Source organism: Dermacentor silvarum, chromosome 11 (assembly GCF_013339745.2).
Source record: "Dermacentor silvarum isolate Dsil-2018 chromosome 11, BIME_Dsil_1.4, whole genome shotgun sequence".
NCBI classification, from domain to species: Eukaryota; Metazoa; Arthropoda; class Arachnida; order Ixodida; family Ixodidae; genus Dermacentor; species Dermacentor silvarum.
The window spans coordinates 113609691-113630861 of record NC_051164.1 but is presented as its reverse complement, the minus strand read 5'-3'; the positions used below and the strand labels follow the sequence as shown (position 1 = coordinate 113630861).

The 21171-nt window shown below is 42.4% G+C and overlaps 1 protein-coding gene across 1 annotated transcript in view; it reads left to right on the top strand.

Moving 5' to 3' along the window:
- LOC119432839 (tyrosine-protein phosphatase 69D) overlaps positions 1 to 16800 on the top strand; it is a 106485-nt gene extending 89685 nt beyond the window's left edge. Inside the window, exons 25-29 of the mRNA XM_037699994.2 lie at positions 76 to 207; positions 2627 to 2752; positions 4553 to 4713; positions 6151 to 6286; positions 13120 to 16800. Of these exons, the coding sequence (XP_037555922.1) occupies positions 76 to 207; positions 2627 to 2752; positions 4553 to 4713; positions 6151 to 6286; positions 13120 to 13203 (639 nt within the window). The 3' untranslated portion in view covers positions 13204 to 16800. The remainder of the gene's footprint in view (positions 1 to 75; positions 208 to 2626; positions 2753 to 4552; positions 4714 to 6150; positions 6287 to 13119) is intronic.
- The last annotated feature ends 4371 nt before the right edge of the window (positions 16801 to 21171 follow it).

Genomic DNA, 21171 nt, shown 5'->3' with positions numbered 1-21171 from the left:
GACTGTTATACTCAGGATAGGTCATTCTGTGATGTCTGGATGCAATATGACGTTGTGGCTTTCGCACTTTCTCAGGGTTACGACAGGTCACTGTCTTTCATCATCACCCAAGACCCTCTAGACTGCTCTGTTGTGGAGTTTTGGCGCATGATCAAGGAACAGTGTATTTCTACCATTGTTATGCTCTCTGAACTTGGTGAGGGGCAGGTGAGTGGCTGTTTGTTTTGTCTTTCTTAAATTGTATTCTCGCAATTTCTTGCAAGACCATAACATAAACGAGAGCATCTGCTGAGTGCCTGCATATCAGTAGCACTCACTTTTCAAAAGTTCTAGGCTCTGTGAAATTGTCAGCACCCAATTTAGGTGCTGTCCTTTGTTGTCCTTTGGCCAATTAATTGTTAAGTTTAATTTTTTTTCTTCTTGTGCTTGAATATTGTCAATGAAGTGTCATGGTTTTCATCATCAGCATATCTATATCTGCTGCAGGAGAAAGGCCTTTACCAGATATCTCCAGTTAATCTTGTCCTGGTTCAACCAACTATATCCTATGCCTACAAATTGTGTATTCTCATCACGAGACCTAATTTTTTGTTGTCCTTGGCTGAATTTTCTTCCTCTTGATACCCATTCTACATTCTAATAGACTACAGGTTATGCATTACATGCCTGCACAGATGCCCTTCTTTCTCTTAATATCAGTTAGAATATTAGCTACCTAGCCTGCTCTCTAATCTATACTGCTGTATCATTTTGCATTACACTGTATGTTGTGTGGCCCTTAACAATTTTATTGCGATAGCAATTATATGGACACTTCTACCGGATTTCTGCCGTCGTCGTTGCCGTCGCCGTGAGGTTCCCTATAGATAAAATCTTCGCCGCGTGCCGTATGCCTGAGCGGAAGCGTGAGGGGACGCGCGCTTCATGGAGAGCGAACGCACTCAATCACCCACGCGCAAGCAAGGAAGCGGGAAGCCAGCGCCGGAGGGAGCCCGGGGGGGGGGGAGGGCGCGCTTCTACGCTGCCAACAACCACGCTCGTCGCTCGTCCGCACCGTCTCTTATCTCCACACGGCTCTGACCTTTATGCACCGTGCATTCACCGCTCAGTTTCCGTTGAAGCGATAGACTGCACGTACCTTCGCCCGCTGCGGCGTATATACGCTCGCTGCCAGCGTTTTGACAGTCGTTGTCTGCAGTCGTTCAGTGTGATCTATTCCTGTTTGTTTGTGCGCGCTCACACCACGCTTGTTCATTCAGTTAGTAATAGTCGGGCCACATTTTCCAACGCACGCAACACATGCAATGCTGCCCGGATCGGCAGTGCAGCACTACAGGTGTGTCCCTTCGCACGCACTGCCCACGGGAAGCACTTCTCATCAACATCACGGTTTCACACGTGTCTTCTCGTGGTCATCGAGTCTCTCTTCATGTCGGTCTACTTACGCCGCAGCACACCTGCTTACTTAATCAGCTCATGTTTACTACAATTCATATTGCTACCAAAGCCGCTCACCTTACTTCGTATGATATTGCTGTGTTGCTATCGCATTCATTGCTTCGCCCTTAGGGCGAAACTGTGACATTTTTTTCATTATACAAGCTTCAGCTAACACGTGCATACAAAGATATGCATCTGTATCCTGCCTGCATGTCTGTTCGGTTTCTTGCTTTTTTTTTTTTAACAAGACTATATACCGGGTGCTTCAGCGAACAGTTTCAAAAATTTTAATGGTTGCTTGTGGCAGATAGCACAATTCTAGTTCATGAGCTGATCTACTCGAAGAGGCGGACATTACTTGCACAATAAATTGATATGCATAATCGAATAATTAACAAAAATTCACTAATTAAGTTTAGAACTAATCACCTAAAGGCCCATATTGCAATTTACAAATTGTAGCCATGGAGTTCGCAAGGTGGATCCACTTGGAATGAATTCTCGGGATGACACCAGTTTCGAGACATTAATTCCCGAACTTTGCGGAGAAATGGCATTCCAGTTACTTGCTTAACAAAATGTCACATTATGCATTGAAGCACAAAAGTAACTGGAACACCAATGCATTTCTTTGCAAAGTTCAGGAATTAATATCTCGAAACAGGTGTCATCCGGAGAATTCGTTCCAAGTGGATCTACCTTGCGAACTCCATGGCTATAAATTGTAAATTGCAATATGGGCCATCAGGTGATTAGTTATAAAGTTAATTAGTGATTTTTTGTTAATTAGTGGGTTATGCATTTCAATTTCTTGTGCAAGTAATGTCCGCCTGTCGAGTAGACCAGCTCATTAACCAGAATTGTGCTATCTGCCACAGGCAACCTTTAAAAAATTTGGAAGTGTTCACTGGAACACTCTGTATATAGCGCTGGTGCACTTATAACAAAGTTTTTGACAGTCAGCTCTGGCCCTGTGTTGCATGTTTTGTTTCATCAGTGCACCATCACATCACCTCATCATCATTTGATGGTGCACCTCATCAGTGCACCATCAAATTAATAGTGTTTCATGTTTTTGGCAGTGTCATTTCTGTGTTTGGTTCACATAGGTGCAAATTGACACATTTATCAATAGCAATCAGTGTGAGTGAGCTCCTGATTTGTATTTTTCCTCCATTGTATGCAGACCAAATGCCAGCAGTACTGGCCCTCTGATGGAGAGCTCATGTGCGACTATGTCAAAGTCAAGTTTGTTTCGCAAGACATAGGCAACTACTTCATCAAGCGAGAGTTTGACGTCATCAATGTGAAGGTAACCGGCGTCTTTCTTGCTTGACTGCCTGTCGTTAATTATGTGTGTCGTATAGTGATTTAGCATTGCACGCTATACAGTGATGATATCATGCTCAGTTAAACTTATATATTTTGACATTGTTAAAAAGCAACAAAAGAAATATGTACCTCATGGTGTGCATATAATAAGGTAAAAGAAGTGATACTGAACACCCTAATTTCACTTAATGTTACCTATGCTGTGAAGTGACTTCTATTTTATTACCTTATTTCTAGCATGAAAATGGCACATTTATTCGTAGAAATTGGCGTTCAGCTCTTGGGTCTCTTGGTTAGGTCTACTGCTTATCTAGTGTGCTTATCTAGTCATTGCATCACAGTCTGCAAAATAAGCGAGTTAACTGAAGTTGTTTGTTGTCTTTTTTCTCATTATCTTTCAGAAACTAATTATTTCTGCTGAAAATTTGACATTTCTTACATCTCCAGCATAAAAAAAGAAACAAAAAAACATAAAGCACCAGAACAGATTAATATTTGGAGTTCTTCAGTGAGCTTTATTTACAATCCAACCTCATGTTAATGAACTAGCATCCAAGACGAAAGATGTCTTTGTTATATAGCTGATATTTATTATAGGTATATATTCGTTACATGCTGATATCAGTGAGAAGTTTTATATCTACTTCGTTATATCCAATAATTTGTTATGTTCATGTTCGTTATATCGAAGTTCTACTGTATCCACAAATGGTGGACTCCTTGCTTGAACTCATAAATGCACTACAGGTAAACAAACACAATTGGCTAGATAAAGTGCTGTGTACTTGGAAATGTTCAGTTGCTTGACAAAGTTTCCTAATCACTGTCAAAAAGACTGATAGAATTAAATGAACCAGCTACTACTACATGGATGCATACTGGCACTGTGGACAAGCACTCGGACTTCTATGTTCCAGTAAACCTCTTGTTTGGGCTAGTTGGTGCATTCTAGAACACATAACGAGGCAGCACACAAAAACGGATGAAGAAAGGTATGTACACAGGACGGGCGCCCATCCTGTGTAGACACCTTTCTTCGTCCATGTTTTTTCACGCTGCCTCGTTATGTGTTCTATGTTCAAACTTTCGCTAGACACACATTGTACATAATGACTTTGCAGCATAAGTCCATTTAGGAATGACTTAAGCTGTATGCAACAAATTTAAAGCTTCATTATTTTTATTGGCAATTATGGCTTCGTAGACACTACGTTGTATGCACGGGTGTGCAAGCATCAGCAAATGGTACCAGAGAACACAAGGGACAAGCAAGGAGACTGAGGACGATCAGAAGGCACTCTAACAACTGGAAGTTTATTTCTTGATTGTGCAGAATAAATGCTGGTTGACAAGTGATAAACTGACGCTATACATCAGCACGAGTACAAAGAAAAATAAGCCTACTACGTGTTCACACCAGATCCCGATAGGAAGCGTGCATCCTTCTCTGATATCGTAACAGAGGGCTTGCTGACCCATAATTCCCCCAGCCTTTTTATCTCAAGAGCTTCCATAATTTCTCGAGTCAGCCGATCAGCAGATGTTATCTTTATTCTTTGTGATCAAGAAAAAAAACTTCCAGCTATTAGTGCACCTCGTGATTGTCTCGGTCTCCTTGCTTGTCCCTCGTGTATTTTGGCACCGTTTGCTGCCTTAACAAACCAACTAGCCCCAAAATATGTTTTGATGTGCAAGTAGCACTTGAAGAAGCTACACTGACATAGGGTTCCAGACAATGCGCTTGGAGCTGGGAAATACCATCACACTCCCTTCCTTGCAGTCTGGGGACAGCCATCGAACAACACAATTCCAGTACCTGGGCTGGGTTGGGCAGCCAGTCATAGATGCTGACAGCACAGCAAGCATCATTGCCCTCATAGAGTGTGCCCAGCAGTGCCAAGCGCTCCATCCAAGCGGTGGCCCTGTAACAGTACACTGCAGGTATGTCACGTACGCTGGTTCTTGTTTGCTCGCCTCACTTTGCTTTTCTTGATTTTAGCTTGTACACTGAAGGTCGCGTAAGTAGGAGCACCAGGTGTAAATGGCTCTTCCAGCTAACTTTTTGCTCTCAAATTTTGCACACAAGTGGAATTTTTAGATTTTGCAGAAACAGGACACCATGTATAAAACGGTAAAGTGAAATATATACTTTGCCCCAGGAATGACTGATAATGGAACCAAAATCAACATTTTTATTCTTGTCACTTTCCAATACAAGCAAGTAGAGCTAAGGATCAAGTACAGAACCTTAAGTGTACTCCGAACTTCATTTCTGGGAATTTTAGCCAGTCTAACAATATTGTATATTACTTCTTAATCAGTATGTATTGTCTTAGACATACGAATAGCCTTATATGTAGTATGTTCTAAAAGCAGCCTTAGCTTTCTTGTGCCATATTACAAACAGTTATATAGGTCTTACAGGCACTATGTGTTCTAGTATAAACTATTGTAGGTGGCCGTTAATTGCGAACAATGGGCCATGATCTATTGTAGTATTATAGAGTGTGACCCAACAGAGCACCCCTACATTCTGCGCTCCTTGAATGACTACTTTGCTTTTCCTACACTTCCAACACCACTGATGGTGTAGCTGACTGTAATGCTACTACACTATACCGGGTGTTTCAGTGAACAATTTTCAAAAATTTTTAAAGGTTGCCTGTGGCAGATAGCACAATTCTAGTTCATGAGCTGGTCTACTCAAGAGGCGGACATTACTTGCACCAAAAAATTGAAATGCATAATCGACTAATTAAAAAAATCACTAATGAAGTTTTTAACTAATTGCCTTATGGTTCATATTGCAGTTTACAAATTCTAGCCGCAGAGTTCGCAAGGCGGATCCACATAGAACGAATTCTCAGGATGACATCAATTTCGATATACTAATTCATGAACTATGCAGAGAATTGCATTGAGGTTCCAGTTACTTTAACAAAATATCGTCTTGCAGATTGAACCACAGAAGTAACTGGAAGCGCCAATTCATTTCTCCGCAAAGTTTGGGAATTAATATCTTGAAACTGGTGTCATCCTGAGAATTCATTCCAAATGGATCCGCCTTGCGAACTCCATGGCTAGACATTGTAAATTGCAATGTGGATGTATATTGTAGGAAGAAGAGGATTATACATCTGTCAACTTTGTCAGCAGATGTTATAACCAATGTTATCATTCTTTGATTCTTTCATCATAATATCATTAATTCTTGAACCCATAGAAAAGGGAAGTTACAGTTCTTTGAGTGTAACTTCCCTTTTCTCTGTGTTCACAACACCTTGATTGATGATAAAATGTGCGTCAATGCTATTACCTAACATTACGTGAGTGTGTGGCTTTCTGCACTTGACTGTTTGCTCTTTTCCCACATTGCAGTGGTGGTGGTGACAGGAGCAGTGTGTTTGTAACGCTGAGTGTCCTGATCCAGCAGCTGAAAGCGGAGGAAAGGGTGGATGTTTTTCAAGCAGCACGTTATACTCGTTCCCAGAGGCACTGTATGCTGCAGACGCCTGTGAGTCTGTTTCTTTTTTTATAATTACAGTAAAATCTCGTTACTATGAACCCCACATTAGCGAACTTTTCAGATTAACAAACTTTTCAGAAATCCCCCCGTTGACTTCTTATAGTTTCAAAGTAAAAATATTTTAGTACAGTACGAACTTTAGAATACCGAACTTTTCAGAATAACGATGGTTATTCTGTTTCCGTGTCATGTTAACAACGCCTCAGTACTTCCAAATATATCTGTGTATCCAGGCACGGCAGCCGAAATGGGAGGCTAGCAAACGACAAGGCGCAGAAAGCGGACGCCGTGGCATACGGGATCGGAAAACCTGATATACGCTGGCGCGCTGCATCGGTGCGTTGGAAAGCGGGGCGGCCGCCTCTCGAAAGAGCAATCACCCACGATAATCACTCCACGAGTTCTGAAAAAGGCTCAAAAGCAGCGCGGCGATCACGCGAATTGGTGACAGCGGCATGTCACAAGGGAAATGGCTTTCGCCCGCGCACGCATACAGGTTCTTCCGCGCATGCCTTTTCCGTACCAGCCAAAGGATGGCAGATTGTCGTGTGTCACCGATCTCGGGGGGCATACGGGTGTTAAAAGAGATGAGGTTGGAAGACGTATGGCAACACAGCAAGCAGGTTTTAATTTCACACAAACTCAAAACTCTGCGCTTCGAGGTCTCGTGCCATTTGGAACGCGCGGTTCACATTGTCCGTCTCCTCTTTTCTTTCACCGCCGGCCTCTTACTCATGACACAGATGACACGCCAACGCGCACTGCAGTGGGTCCGTCCCTGGTTTAGGATGGTGCCCTTGCGTTCTACAGTGACGCAGTGTGCCCGAAGGCCCCGCGTGGACGGATATTCAAAAGCGCAGCTCAGTAGAGCAACGGGACCAGCGAGGCGAGAAGGCGCGTATTGGGTTGGGCACCGCAAGAGACTTTCGCTCTCGACTCGCGCTTTTGTGTTCCGAGGCAAGGTAGCAATGTCAGCTGAACAGTTAGGCGAGCCGTTCTTTCTGAGAAGGTCTTAAAGTGGCGATTGTCACACGCGACCGTTCGAACACTAGCTGAGGCGACGACTCATCAGGTTTTGTGAGCGCATGCTCCGCCAAGACAAGTGTCGTCTAGCAACGGAGGCTCGTCTCTTCCTTCTTTCACCTTTCTGCGCGCCTCTATTGTGCTTTCTGCGGCCGTACTAGCTACGCGCGCGGAGAAATCTAACCTCCTTTCTACTCGTGGGGTTGCCGCACGAACACACTTTGTACTTTCTTGGTGGTGTCATTTACGTGCGATTCACTTTAATATAGTTCAGGTGACTGCCTCGAGCAAGACAGTTGCTGTGTCCACGGCAAGGAATGTGAAAAACAAGCAAACAACAAGAAACATTGCGCTTTGGAGGCGGCATGGAGCTTCCTATTTATCGGTAGTTTTTTCAGCATAAGAATCTGTTTTGAGCGCATCACTCTTATTACACGGTGCTTCGGTGGAGCGTGGGGCCGGAATCTATGGCGAATAGCAACAGCGCGGGCTAAGAGCCAACAGCAACGTCTTCATGTATAGCTCATATGGTGACATCTTATGAAGTGGTCGGTTAATTGGCGAAATGGTTAATTTTGGGGCTTTCACTATGATGACTTTCAGAATAACGACCCATTTACCGCGGTCTCCTGAGGTTTGTTATATTGAGATTTCACTGTAAAAAGGCCTTTCAATTTAAAATCTGAATTGACATGATTTGCTATTTCTAACAAGACTCTGAACAGCTAGTATTTCCTGGCCACAGTATATTGTACAATTTTCCAAAGGCATGGTCTATTAATACAGTGTCTGCATTTTTTTCCTAGCCACTTTAAAAGCAGATTCCACGTAGCTTTGTTTTTACTCATATTTCTCAACACAATCGCATTTTGTGATCTACATTTTTAGATAAATGCCTGGCTTCCTTGCTTGCCTCGTTTGGTTGAATAAATAACAACCACTGTGGTATGTGCACCTAACTGTCAGATAATTAACTGAGCTTCCACAGAAATGCGAATTTGTTTCACCACCTGTCAGCGGCTAAAAGTGCCTAAGGACTAAGCAAACAATGATGCCAAGTGTTCTGTTGAATTATGCAGACCAAGAAATTCCATCTCATTACAAAATGTGAGCAAAAACAAAGCAGACGTACCAGTACAAATTTACTCGATTCTAACATGCCCTCGATTCTAACGCGCACCCCTTTTCCGTGACGACAAAAAAAAAATCTTTACAGTACGGCGTACCTCATGCTTTCAAACAAATACAACTTTCTGTCATTTGGAAAAACAGATTTTCTCCCGATGCATTGAAGTTGCGATGAATAAAAAAAAAGTCGCAGTTACGCCCCAAAGGCGAAGCATCGAATTCGATAGGAAAATTCAAAATTTTCAAATTCAAATTTATTTACCAGACAATAAGCTACAAGGTCCGCTGGGCTAAAAGCCGTGAAAACGGCTTGACAGGGCCCAGGCGACCGTTACATGGCAGCAGCTGTACAAGGTGCGCAGGTTGAGATGGCAGATACACCGTGACAAAGGTAAAGTGAAAACAAGCAGATTATACAACATATACATAAATCACACAAGTGCACCTAAAATTACAATGCACAAAAAATGCATATGGAAATTTACAAGGAACAATATATTTATCAGTCACACAAATGTATAAAAAGAAAATATGAATAATATAGTCATATAGTTGAAACAGTTTAGTCGATATCATTTACAGATAATTAATCCTTTTTTAGCACACAATAGAACAAAAGTATGAATGTAACTGTTTTTTACTCCAACTGATTGTGTTTGCATATGTGTTTAGTGTTTAGCAAGTTAGTAGATCGCTATACGAAGTAAGGATACCAGTTTTATCGGCTGTATAAACTTGCAAGCATTCGCTTACTAAATAAATGAAAAAGCGCGGTGTCACACACAAGCAAACATTAACAAATCTCGCTCGTTGACCGCGGAAACGAACTGTCAAAATGCTGGAGTGATGAAGCGTGGTGAGCGAATTGACCTTCGTGCTAGCATGCGTCTCGCTTCAACACGGTGAAAACACGGCGGACTTTCCCCATCGCAGATTGCTTCCAAGATAGGGCCAAGGCGATCGTATCGCCGAAGTGGATCGTCGCAGATTACGTCCTGCTTCGGTCCACTGAAACCGTTCCGCATTGCTTTGCTGGCGAAAATCTTCTGTTTACGCCAGTCCCGCACGCAAATTTCGGATCTGAACGCCGTGATGCGGCCCGATTTCCGTCCATCTCCGCACACATGATCACTTTCCTTTTAAATGTAGCATCGTAATGAACTTGGTACTTCATGCTGATAGAGCAGATGCGGAGATCGTGAAGACAGACGGTACACTATTGCCTAAGCACGTGTACTGCAGCACACGGAGGAAGCTAGGGTAACTAGGCTAGAAAGTAGCTAGGCTTGACGCGCGTGCGAGGCGGCCATTTGGAAATGCCGATGGTAATGCAAATTTAGGGTCGTACTCGATTCTAACGTGCACGCAATTTTTGGACCTGTTTTATCGAAAAAAAGTGCACGTTAGATTCGAGTAAATACAATAAGTGTGGAAACTAGGGGGTGTGCAAATACCGAATAGTAGATTTCAAATCGAATTTATAATCAAATCAAAGGAAAAAGCCATGTTGAATTGAATATATCAGAAAATTTAACACAAGCTTTTATGCTTCTATATTTCGTACAAAAATCACGGTGCTGCACATGCTAGCTATCAGTAACTTGGGTACCTATGAATCGAGATGTATTCTATGCTCTAAACTTATTAAAGGGAACACCAAATTTGTATGTGAGCACTGATAACAACGCGGTTCGTATACAAACGCCTGGAAAATAGTTTTTATCAATAGAATGCCTGTCAAATAGGATCAAGTGCTTTTTTTCCCCTCTTAAGCTCAAGAAATAGTGGCGTTGACCTAAATACCTATGCGGTTTTCGGTTTAATAGTGGGCCATACTGTGCTTAATGGCAATCTTCTATTGTTTTGAAAGTTTTGCTTTCCAGTTATCTTTCAGAAAACAGGAGGGATTTACCATCTATATGACAGGTGGTTTCTGTGGGTTATCATCAGCTCGTTATAAGGTTAATCTGCACGACAGACAAAAGCGGGGAATGCGCATCACGTCACTCAGCACTGCTCCACGCGGTTATCGGTGCCGCACGGGCTGACCCGTACGGCGTTCTAAAATCAGGAGGCTCACGAGAAGTTCGCGCGACGTCCCCCCCATCATCTTTTTAAAACGAAGCTTTCTTTGCCTTCTCCTTTGATTTTCCCACTGCTGCTGCTGTGCCTGGCTACACCAATGCAATAAACATAATGTAGCAGGACATCCTATGACACGAGGTGTGCACCACCTCAGGGTAGCTATAAGGTTGGTATAAAAACTTCCGGAGCTAGAGACTGTGATGCATGGAGGTGCTTTGCTGGGAAACCTGATAGCTGCCATTGGTACCCAAACTTTGCTCACTGTCCTGGCCCCTGATAGCATTGATTTACATTAGCAATTGCGGATATGGGTTTGAACAAGGCTCACCCTACGAGCAACAGTCGAGAAAAGGCACGACACTCCTCCACTCCGCAACACACAAAGGGCTGTACCGCAAGACCGATCAAGGCTCACCACAAGACCGATCGAGTATGCGCACGCTGTGCTAAGGCTAACCGGGTAGCCGTCCACCAAGCGCTAGAACGAGGAGTCGCGAGAGCAAAGGTCCCACGTAACCAACTCGTTGCGGGCCTGTGAGCATCTGCTGCGGCGATGAGGCGCTCAGTAGAAGAGAGCCTGGGGGCCGCCACTCGGGAGGCCAATCAGGGCGCATCATGGTGAAGTTTGTTCGCGTGGCCACTGAAACCCGGGAGGGAGAAGAACGGCTTGCGCGGGAAATTCGCTCCAGCGTGCTAGCCGTGTCCCAGAGATCAAGTTAAGCACAATGCGTGAGCTGGGGGACGAGGCGCGGGAACACACCTCGATCCCCACACTACCCCTTTTCCATAGTGAAACAGCATTTATAATAGAATGCAGTTGTAAGAAGAGACATTTGTAGGATTTGCATGGTGCAAAGCAGTATATTGAGTAATTGTTGCTTTCTGGCACTGTCACAAAAGCTGACATCTCACTTAGCTGGCTCAAAAACTCTTCGCTGTCTTTATATCTTTGAAAAATATGCACCAAAGGATTCAGGGTATTATCAGACGCCATCACATGTGAACACTGCTTGGCGGTGCTCTCACCATAATTATCGGCCTGCTGAAGCTCTTCAAGGACCTCCTCAGTGGCAGTTTTCAGTGTCATTCCTGCAGGTTTCCACATCATCATAAATGCTAGCATAGCTGTTCGGGTCCACAGAAAGATAATTTTCCTCTTATGTAGCTAGCAGAGTCGCCTCCTGCAAGTGTCCTGGTCTGGGCCTCTCGCTGAGTCAAATATCAGGCAGCAGTGGTGTCTGCTTAACATGAACAGCTAATTCGGTTAAGCTGAACTTCTGCAGATTTTTTTTTAGCATGGGGACTATGGGGAACCTACCAAATGTTCTCACACTACCTGAAAATTCACCTTAACTGGGTATATTTTAGTGGTAATCTACTGTATCAATGTTATTTTATTAATGTTTCTTAAATATACTTGTTGTTCAGCTAATCAGCCCCCATCTTTTTTTACACAATCTGAACAGTTGGTATAAAGTTTCCAACTGGCTCTACCAGTAATAAAGCTCCTAGTATATTATATAAGCATCCCAATTGGTCCCAAGTGGTCTTAACTGTGTTATGTGATACAGGGTGCCCCACATAACTTTAGCCAAACTTTAAAAATATGGAAATGTCATGTAGCTGGACGAAACCAAGGTAATGTTGTTTACTGTCGCTTGGAGATATTCAGATTATTTTTTGCATTCTGCCTAATTACATAATCAGTGTTAATTAATTATTCAACTTCGCACATCAACTTCGCAAAGTGCCTCGAGCGGCCAGTTGCACGGCAATTTTGCGTGTATTTTCTGGCTTCTTTCACGCTCGGAAAAACTTTTATGTAGCACGTATTGAGCAACAGAAAGCTGTATCGGGAGTTTTTCATGTTGCTGTACAATTTTCTCACTAACACTTTTCATCTAATTATAATATTTGATAAGTTGATTAATACTAATTATTTAATTAGGCGGAATGCAAAAAATAATCTGAGTACCTCCAAGCGACGGCAAACAACATTACCATGCTAATGATCCATGGAACCATGGTCCAGCTACGTGGCATTTACATGTCTTTAACGTTTGGCTAAAGTTACGTGGGACACCCTAGCTGTATAGCATGTTGTGGGTGCAATAGGCTAACCATGGGGTAAATATGTTTGAGCTTACAGCCTTTTCATAATAACTTTAATCGATTCACTGTGGTTGCTCAGTGGCTGTGACAATCTGTTGCTGCTGAGCATTAAGTTGTGGGTTTGATTCCCAGCCATGGCAGCCACATTCTTAATACAAAAAACACTCATGTTTGGTGCTTTAGTTGTTCATTAAAGAACCCCAGGTGGTATAAATTTATCCGAAGTCTCCAACTATGGTATTTCTTTTAGCTGGTGAGTTGTTCCGTGACGTTTAACTGCGTAATTTATTTAGTAACTTGAACGAACAACATTCATATTGCATATTGCAGGTCACTCATAATCAAACAAAAATGAAATGAATGAATAATCATTTTATTTTCTACTCATGGTTTCTTCGTCTTGAGTCTCTCCTGTTTTGTAATGCAGTGATGTAATGCTTTCCTGTGTGTTTTTTTTTTAATTCTTTTTGCAGAACCAATACGAGTTTCTCTACCGTGGTCTGTTGACCTACATCGAGTCGCACAACCTTTGCAACATGGGTGACACCCAACTATGAGGGCTACACATGCTAGGATGTTCCAAGGTCCACCTTCACCATGAGGCACGCACGAGCAACTGCGACTGTGAGCCTCACGTGCACGCGCCTCGGCCAAAGGGCATGCCCCTACCACGGCACTGAAGTCCACTCCCTACCAGCCGGACTGGTGGGAAGAAAGGAAGGTGGCTTTTTTTGTTGTTGTTGTTGACTGCTGACAAGCAAGATGTGCACGCTACACTCTGTGTATTTGACAGGAACTCGAGAGTGTGCATTTGGTACATGGACTCTTTTTTACGACTGTGAAGCGAAAGTGAAAATGGACAACCCGGCTTGTGAATAAGCCTGTGAAACAGTGCGAGCAATGAAATGCAGCACACGTGTTTCTCCTGCAGTGATAAGGCAATGAGGAGTACAGGGGACACTGGCACGCAGGAAGAGAGTGAAGGCAGTGCACTTGCTGAAAGGCTTTGCAGGTCCTTTCATCTTCTGTGACACAACCTGAAATAAAACCCGGGGACATTGAAAGACTTCAGCAAGATCTGGGAGACTGTGCTTGGGGGAGTTAATTCTTTTGGAAGAAGCAAGCAGAAGGCACCATCACTTATGAACTATCTTTCTGTTGCGGGAGAAGTCTGCCAGTCGTCCGTGTTTTGACGTGTTCCCTCACAGGTGGAGTGCTTTATGAGTGGGTCTTGTGATAGCCATCTGTTTGCAGTACAGCCTTGCAGTGAGTCGCTGAAGCCACCTGAAACTCCGCTGCCTACGGGAACAGTGTTTTTTAAATGAAATGCTCATTTGCTCGTCTAAGTGTGTATCCCAATTGGGGAGACTGCAGTCACACTGGAGGAACAGCACCCACGTTGGCAACACTTACGAGAAGCATACTTGCAGTGTGTGAGCCTTCTGTGTTTTCATGGCGTCCAAACTGCAGGAGTGCAATGTGAGCATCTTCCATCCAAACTGCTTCAAGCAAACTGACAATGCAGTGTTCATGTGGTCCGTAATCGACTTCTTATGCCTCTTAGCTGTGCGTGCCCCGAACGCTCCGCCTGTGGACTCGCAATGAAGTATTTACAGTCTAGGTTAACCCTAGTCTAGGTTACAGGCCTTGGGCTGTAAAGCTTGGGCTAGGTTTCTAGCTGACCTAGTTCAGGTTGTATTGACTCAGCCTGGGTCAAGCCTTAGGTGATGTTGCCGTGAACATCATTGTCTGTTTTTGTAGACACTCACGTAATGTTGTACAGGACAAGAAAGGGCAGGCACAAGGAACTGTTTTTGCTACAAGATTCTTGTTACTCCTGTCTCAGTTAATTTTTTTTATTCTAATCCAGAACCTGTGCAAGTGTATTTTCTAAAAAGACAAATTCATGTGGACATGCTTTAGCATGGACAAATGTCATAACTACGTGTCATGTCATCCTGTAACTTTCATTACTTTGTTGATGTTTCAGCCTCTCATGGTGTGTGTTTTTTTTTTTTTCGTTGTCTTGATTACAATTGAAAGTTGCAATTTAGTAGTGTTCTTTAGGCCCTTTATTTTTCTAATTTTCTTATTTTCTGACGTGTTTCAAACGAAGCAGCACCGTTTGCCTGTGGAACAAAGAGAGGTTGCTTTCACATGGCTCTTTAATTTTTTGTTGCGATTCTCATACGCTGTCACACAGATTATACCTTTCGTCAGAGCTTAAAATGGTTACAAGATTACACTAAATACTGCTTCACAAAGTTATATTACCAATCAGTCGCATATTGTCGAAGAAATGAAAGAACAGATGTTTCTTTTTGTGGTGAACAGATAAAATTGTTCGTTCTAGTATGACATTAACTTTTATCATTATTTTCATGTATATTAGATACCATTACAATTTTTTTATGACCAGTGTCAGGTTCAAGCTTTCGTTTCATCTTTGACTTCCTGCTGTGCTAAATTTGGCTTATATATTTGGTAAGAAACACTGTTATGGTCACAGCCATCATAATTGCATGTCGCATTGCATCAACTTCAGATGTTTTCAGTGCTTAGAGGGCCAGGAGGTATACTTTGCAGTAAAACACATTTTACTGTGAATGTACCTTGCAGACAAGAGCATGCTTGCTTTTCTGAGCAAACCAAGCATTCCCACACCATGAGCCAGCACAGGCAAACTCTTCAATATCCTGGGCAAAGTTGTACTAGTCATGTGCTTTTTCAAGATCAACTGTCACTCCTTGCCTCTTGTTGCGGGGTTGTCTCTCGATCTTTGCATTGTTATACATGTTCATGAAGTTTGTACGTTTTGCTGGGAGACAAGCAATGCCATATTTGTTCAGTCCTTGCACTGATTTTCTGTACACGGTATGCATCTGTCTTTTGGTCTAGCAACCAGCAAGCTTTTGTCTGTTCTTGACAACATTGTCTTTGCTTCATGGCTTCTAAAATAAGTCTCGGTTAGTTTGCACAAAAAACAAAAGCATGTCTTGTCCATGAAACAGTGGTGAGGGCCTACCAAGTCATTATATGGGTATCTGGAGCAAAGTTTGATGGCTTGACAGTAAGCCACCAAATTTTCCTACAAATCGGCCTATGCTGCTTCTGTCAAGTCTGCTGCCTTGTTCAGCTCTCGGGTGGTGGCTGTAAGCAATCCAAACTGTGAAAAAGAAAATCGGGATGAATTCCACTGTTGTCTGGTGGTTGTATTTACCATTAGTACTTGACAAGACTCCTCATTAGCAGTGATTACTTTCATTTGTTTTAAAGTATGTGTCGTGCCAAGATTTGATTTACCTCAGGGCACTGGATGCCAGTGAGATATCATGACATCTCCATTAGATACTGTAGCTTTGGAAATGCCAGGTCTTTTGCTGCATTGATGTGTAACTTTAAAGAAAAAAGACCTGGAGCATTGTGCATTGGCTGCTCCGTGAACATGATGAGAGTACTTTTCTCTGCATCGTCACTGTTTTACGCTGACAATAACTTGGAGATTACAGTGCTCTTGAGCAGCCACCAGGTTTCAAGACCTGTAGTAAATGAAGCATTCAGCAATGACAGAGCTTTGCATTTTTCTTCATACAGTTATTGGTATTGCTCTTGGCATAAGACCTAAGCTCAATTGGCATTATTGGCATTTTTATGTGTTGTCACCTACCTGATTGCATATGTCCAGAAGAAAGACCAATAAGTTCAACTAGAGTCTTTGGTCATTTCATCCTCAGTAATGCCAATGCACCTCCAATACATTCAGAATGAAGCAGTTTGTAATTTTACAGTGCTGGTAGTGTTACTGAATGTATACTGAGTGCTGTTGTGATGTAGAACATCAACCAGCTCAGGCTGTAATTTTCTCGAGCCTTTATAGAAAGGGAGAAAAAAAAATGGAAACAGCGGCCACTTAACATACACAAAGGCTCAAAATGATTCAGCGCATGTTGTGAAATAGTGTATGCCTTCAATAAATTATTCTGCCTGCTTCGAACTTTCCTTAGTGGACTTGTGGCTTGACCACTGAATGTCAACACAAATGTTGAACAAAACTTGCTTGTGAGGGGCCTCAACAATGCATTTTGTTGTTGACCATTGCTGTAGAAAACAAAGAAATAGAGTGAATGGGTTGTACAATAAACATGAGTGAAGTATGAAGGCCTATTCATATTATGAAAGCACAAGCATCAAGTAGAAATAAAAGCTGGTAAGTACTGCGTACCACTGCAGTGTGACGGACACCAACCACGTTGGAGTCTTGTGCAGCTTCTGCAGCATTTCTCTGTAGACAAGTGGACTGCATTGCAATGCAGCCTTTCACTGTGCCAGTGGAGGGCAAACATGACCATGGCAATGTTTATGCATAACTTGCATAGTAATTGTTCAATAATTGTGGGGAGTCCTGCCAAACATTAATTTCGAGTAGTAGCAAAATCTTGATTTAGTAAGGTCATAATTATCTTGAAGTAAGAAACTGCAAGAGAGGTTATCACCATGTAGCAATGCAAATAATTTAAACATATCTGCAGCCATCTTTGCTAACACATTTTGAATGAACATATTTTTTTTAGTAAAGATCTGAGCACTAATTGTATTAGAAGGCTCAGGTTGGAAGCCCTGATTGAGGCCGGAATATTCTGTCCAATTCTCCTATTTCCTTTGTCAAAGATTTGCATGCTTGAAACCACAATGCAGAACCAACTGGCCCAAAGTGACCCCTTATTTAATACCCGACAAAGTATGCCTGGGTGTACACATTTGAGCTCCAGTGTCTAAGAAGGTAGTTTTTGACACCACCGCAGCTCCCATACTGGCAGAGGTAATGCATGGGCTCTAGCATTAGCTTAGGGCCAACTGTAATTTCCCCATTCAAATAGACATGAAATGCAGAAATGGTGTTGTTAGGCAACCACTGTACCAATTTGAATGCAATATGCTGTATTTAAGACGTAGCTTTAGCTCGGGGCCAACTACGATGCCACCTATTCAAATACATGTGAAATGCAGAAATGCTTTAGTGAGACCACCCATTGACCGATTCGAATGAAATTTGTCGCATTTGACAGAGGAAGTTAAATTCTAGTGACTGTTGGAAGCAGCATTTTGATTCAGGGCCTGGAAATTTTACAATTCCCAAAAGATTGAAGCAGAAAAAAGAATAGACGCACGAAGGTTACAAACTTGTAATTTTGCACTTAAAACATACATCAGAGTTCTGTTAGAGCATTTAAAACGGAGAAATTTGATATATAATTTATATAAGTTTACAGCTTACGTGAATTTGGTACAATCTTTATAACGGTTCTGGAAAAGTCCTATTCACAAATTAGCGATATAATTAATAAGGGGTATAATACATCAATTTTGTCCATTTAGAAGTAATATTATGTGTATTATTAGGTGCACTTATTGTGATATCATTTTTTATTGCCGAGTTATAGTGTAAACTTCACAATTTCATTTCTTGCAATCTTCAAAATTTTTTAATAAAGACGTCAACGGCCTAAATAAAGAAAATTCGTTTTCTAAGCCATAGATTTCAATATTTTTGTTTTAAATGCAACAAAATGCAATAGATGATTTAAAGGGACTGACAACGAATTTTCATGGTACCCTTTCTTTAGTGCAATGGGAAGCTTACCGGTCAGTGTCGAATCATGAAGTGGTAACGCCGTGGAGCATGGAATTTTTCGATCTGCAGTGAGGATGTAGTCGTTCACTGGAAGAATGTTGAAAGCCATAGTTTCTCACTATATTACCTAGAAGGAAACTGGCATCTCGAGCGCTGTGCCGTCATGAGAATGACGGGATCTAGTTGACTGTACTACAGTACATGGCTACACGGGTAATGTGTTCTTAAAATAAAATCTTCATAAAAGGTGTTCATTAACCTATATTACATCTTTCAATGAAGCTTACTCAATTACAATGCATAATGAAGCGATGAAAAGCAACAGACGACAAATTGTTCCAATGAGATTGCAAATCCTGTCGTCTGTCCTCCAACTTTAGCAGCCCGCTGATACTTTTTACGTTTCACATAATTGTACATCGATTCACAAGTCCTCATAGTTAAACAACACATCTTTTTGTATAATAATTACATGCTGTTTCAGTAGGAAATGAATTATTAAAGCGTTCTTTCATTTTTCCATAAATTGAATCTGCGCTTATTCGTTTACTTATCGCGGAAATCGTGGTCAGCACGTGAACATTTGTCTTTCTTTTTTCATTTTCGGGAAAATTCTGCACCTATTCGTTACTTTATCATGTAAATCGTCGTCAGCACGTGCATATAGAGTGATGCATGCGAAGAACTAGCATTTGCAAGAGAAGTTATTGGATGTGGCTGAAACAATTCTTTGACACACACGCACACACCTATAATAGGAAGCCAACAAACAGACACCGAGGACAACATAGGGGAAATAGTTTGTACTCACTAATTGCATTAAAGAAATTATAAACTATGGAAATTAATGTGGATGAAAAAAATATCGCAGTTTTGCCCGAAAGGCGAAGCATCAATTGCGATAGCAAATCAGTAGGACTGCATAAACTTGGACACATTCGCTTACTAACTGAATTAACAAGCGTGATGTCAGCGCGCACAAGCAAACATGAATAGATCACACTCGATGACCGCAGACAACCATGCACTGTCAAAACGCTGTCAGCAGGCGCAGCGGCCGCAGCGCGCGAGGGTTCGCGTGGTGCGGCGGCTGCGTGCGGCGGCTGCAAGAGGGGGCGCCACCGCCCCCCCACGTGGAAGGATTCCGCTACTGTAATTTAAAGTCCCTATATATAAGAAAAGTACCGTCATCCTTTGATCAACGCCGCTTCGCTCTCTCCCGTATCTCCGATTGGATGATGATAGCGCGCGCTTTCACTTCTTTATATTTTGTTTTTTCCGCCTCAGCGCCATGTTGAAAGTCCTCTGCGCAGCCGCAGTCGCCGGTGGCGGCGGCGCGCGCCCGGCGTGTAAGCTTCAACGTGGACTTTCTAGGTGCGCCACCGTCGAGTTGCCTTCGCAAGCAAAAAGTAAAGAAAAAAAAACAAGCGCTTTAGGAGAGCAGACGGCGGAAGAAAGAGTAGATGGCGGTACTTTTCTTACATAGGTAGGGTGCCTCGATGCCAGCGCCGCCGTTCAGGGTGGAGACAACCCCGATGGCGCCGCCATATTGAATCACACGAGCTCAGCCTCAGCTACGCTTGCGTTCATAAATAGTGTTACTCGCGGCGCACTTCCAAGTGCTTTGCCTTGATGAGGATTTTTTTATCGGTATCGCGTCTGCACATCTTTATAACCAATAGCCGTTAACTCGTCGAAGACGTAAATGTATGGCGCCTGGAACATGCCCCAAGTTGCCTAATTCAATCACATTTAATATGCCATGTGTATGTTTGAAATACGCACTATCTTTTTTTTTTTTTTTGCGCTTCGATGCTTGGCATATAAGGTTTGCGACCCCTGTGTGTGGAAGTTTTTCTTTTTCGCTGTTGTGTTTTGGTTTACACGTCACGCCTCCTTTACCGTAGCAAGCCACTCGCGCACGGCGGTTAGTTTCCCTTGCGTTGTGCGTGCTCTTCGCGTTCGTTGCAATTATTTGACGATATCTACGCGCAATTTTGCTTTTTTTTGCCCACGAAACTGTGTGCTGACAGGACTAAGCTGGTGTAAAAATAACTGCGATGTGAAAATAAGGTTTAGTTAGTGCTGTAGAGAAAAATGTAACGTAACTTGTCTGTGTCAATCTTGCGTAGTACACACAAGAAAGCAAACGATCCACAAAATACATTTACTTAGTAATGTCTAGTACAGTCAATCATGAAAGAGATATGTACATGAAAATTGTGTACTGTGTGGCGCGCCTGAAGGTTATGTGGAAAGACGAGATAAAAAAAAAAATTCGCAAGGTAGGCTCGACACACACAATTCGGGATAGGGAGAGTTTTTTAAATTTATTCATTACATGGGGGGGGGGGGGGGGGGGTTCAAGTGAGTACATCAACCTTATTACACACACTATAAATCGAAAACAAGAATACAAACAAGAAAACGCAACCGCGGGTAATATTAAGCAAGATATCCAGCCAGAATACATCAGCCACCATCGAATACATCGCATCAGCCAAACACATCGATGGCGATCGAGTACAGAACAGTTTATAAATAACCATTAGAACATTGATAACTACATTGAAAAAATAAACAACACTGCATACATATCGCGTACAAAAACCGTAAATGAAACTACGACAGTTAAATACAGATTAGCAATGTTTTTCACTTCGAAAATAGAGTCCATGATGATGTAGGGCTGTTGACTTTAACAGACGGCGCCAATCCTGTCGATTTCCCTCGTACCGGTCCTCTTCAAAGTGTTTCTAAGTACAAGCAGGGTCCTTCAAGTATTGAAGGATCCTGGTACAAGTAAAACAACAAAAGTGATTATTGATATGAAAAGTTGCCTTGTAAACACAGAGAAACCATTACAGTGCCTAAAAATAAATTTTCGCAGAAG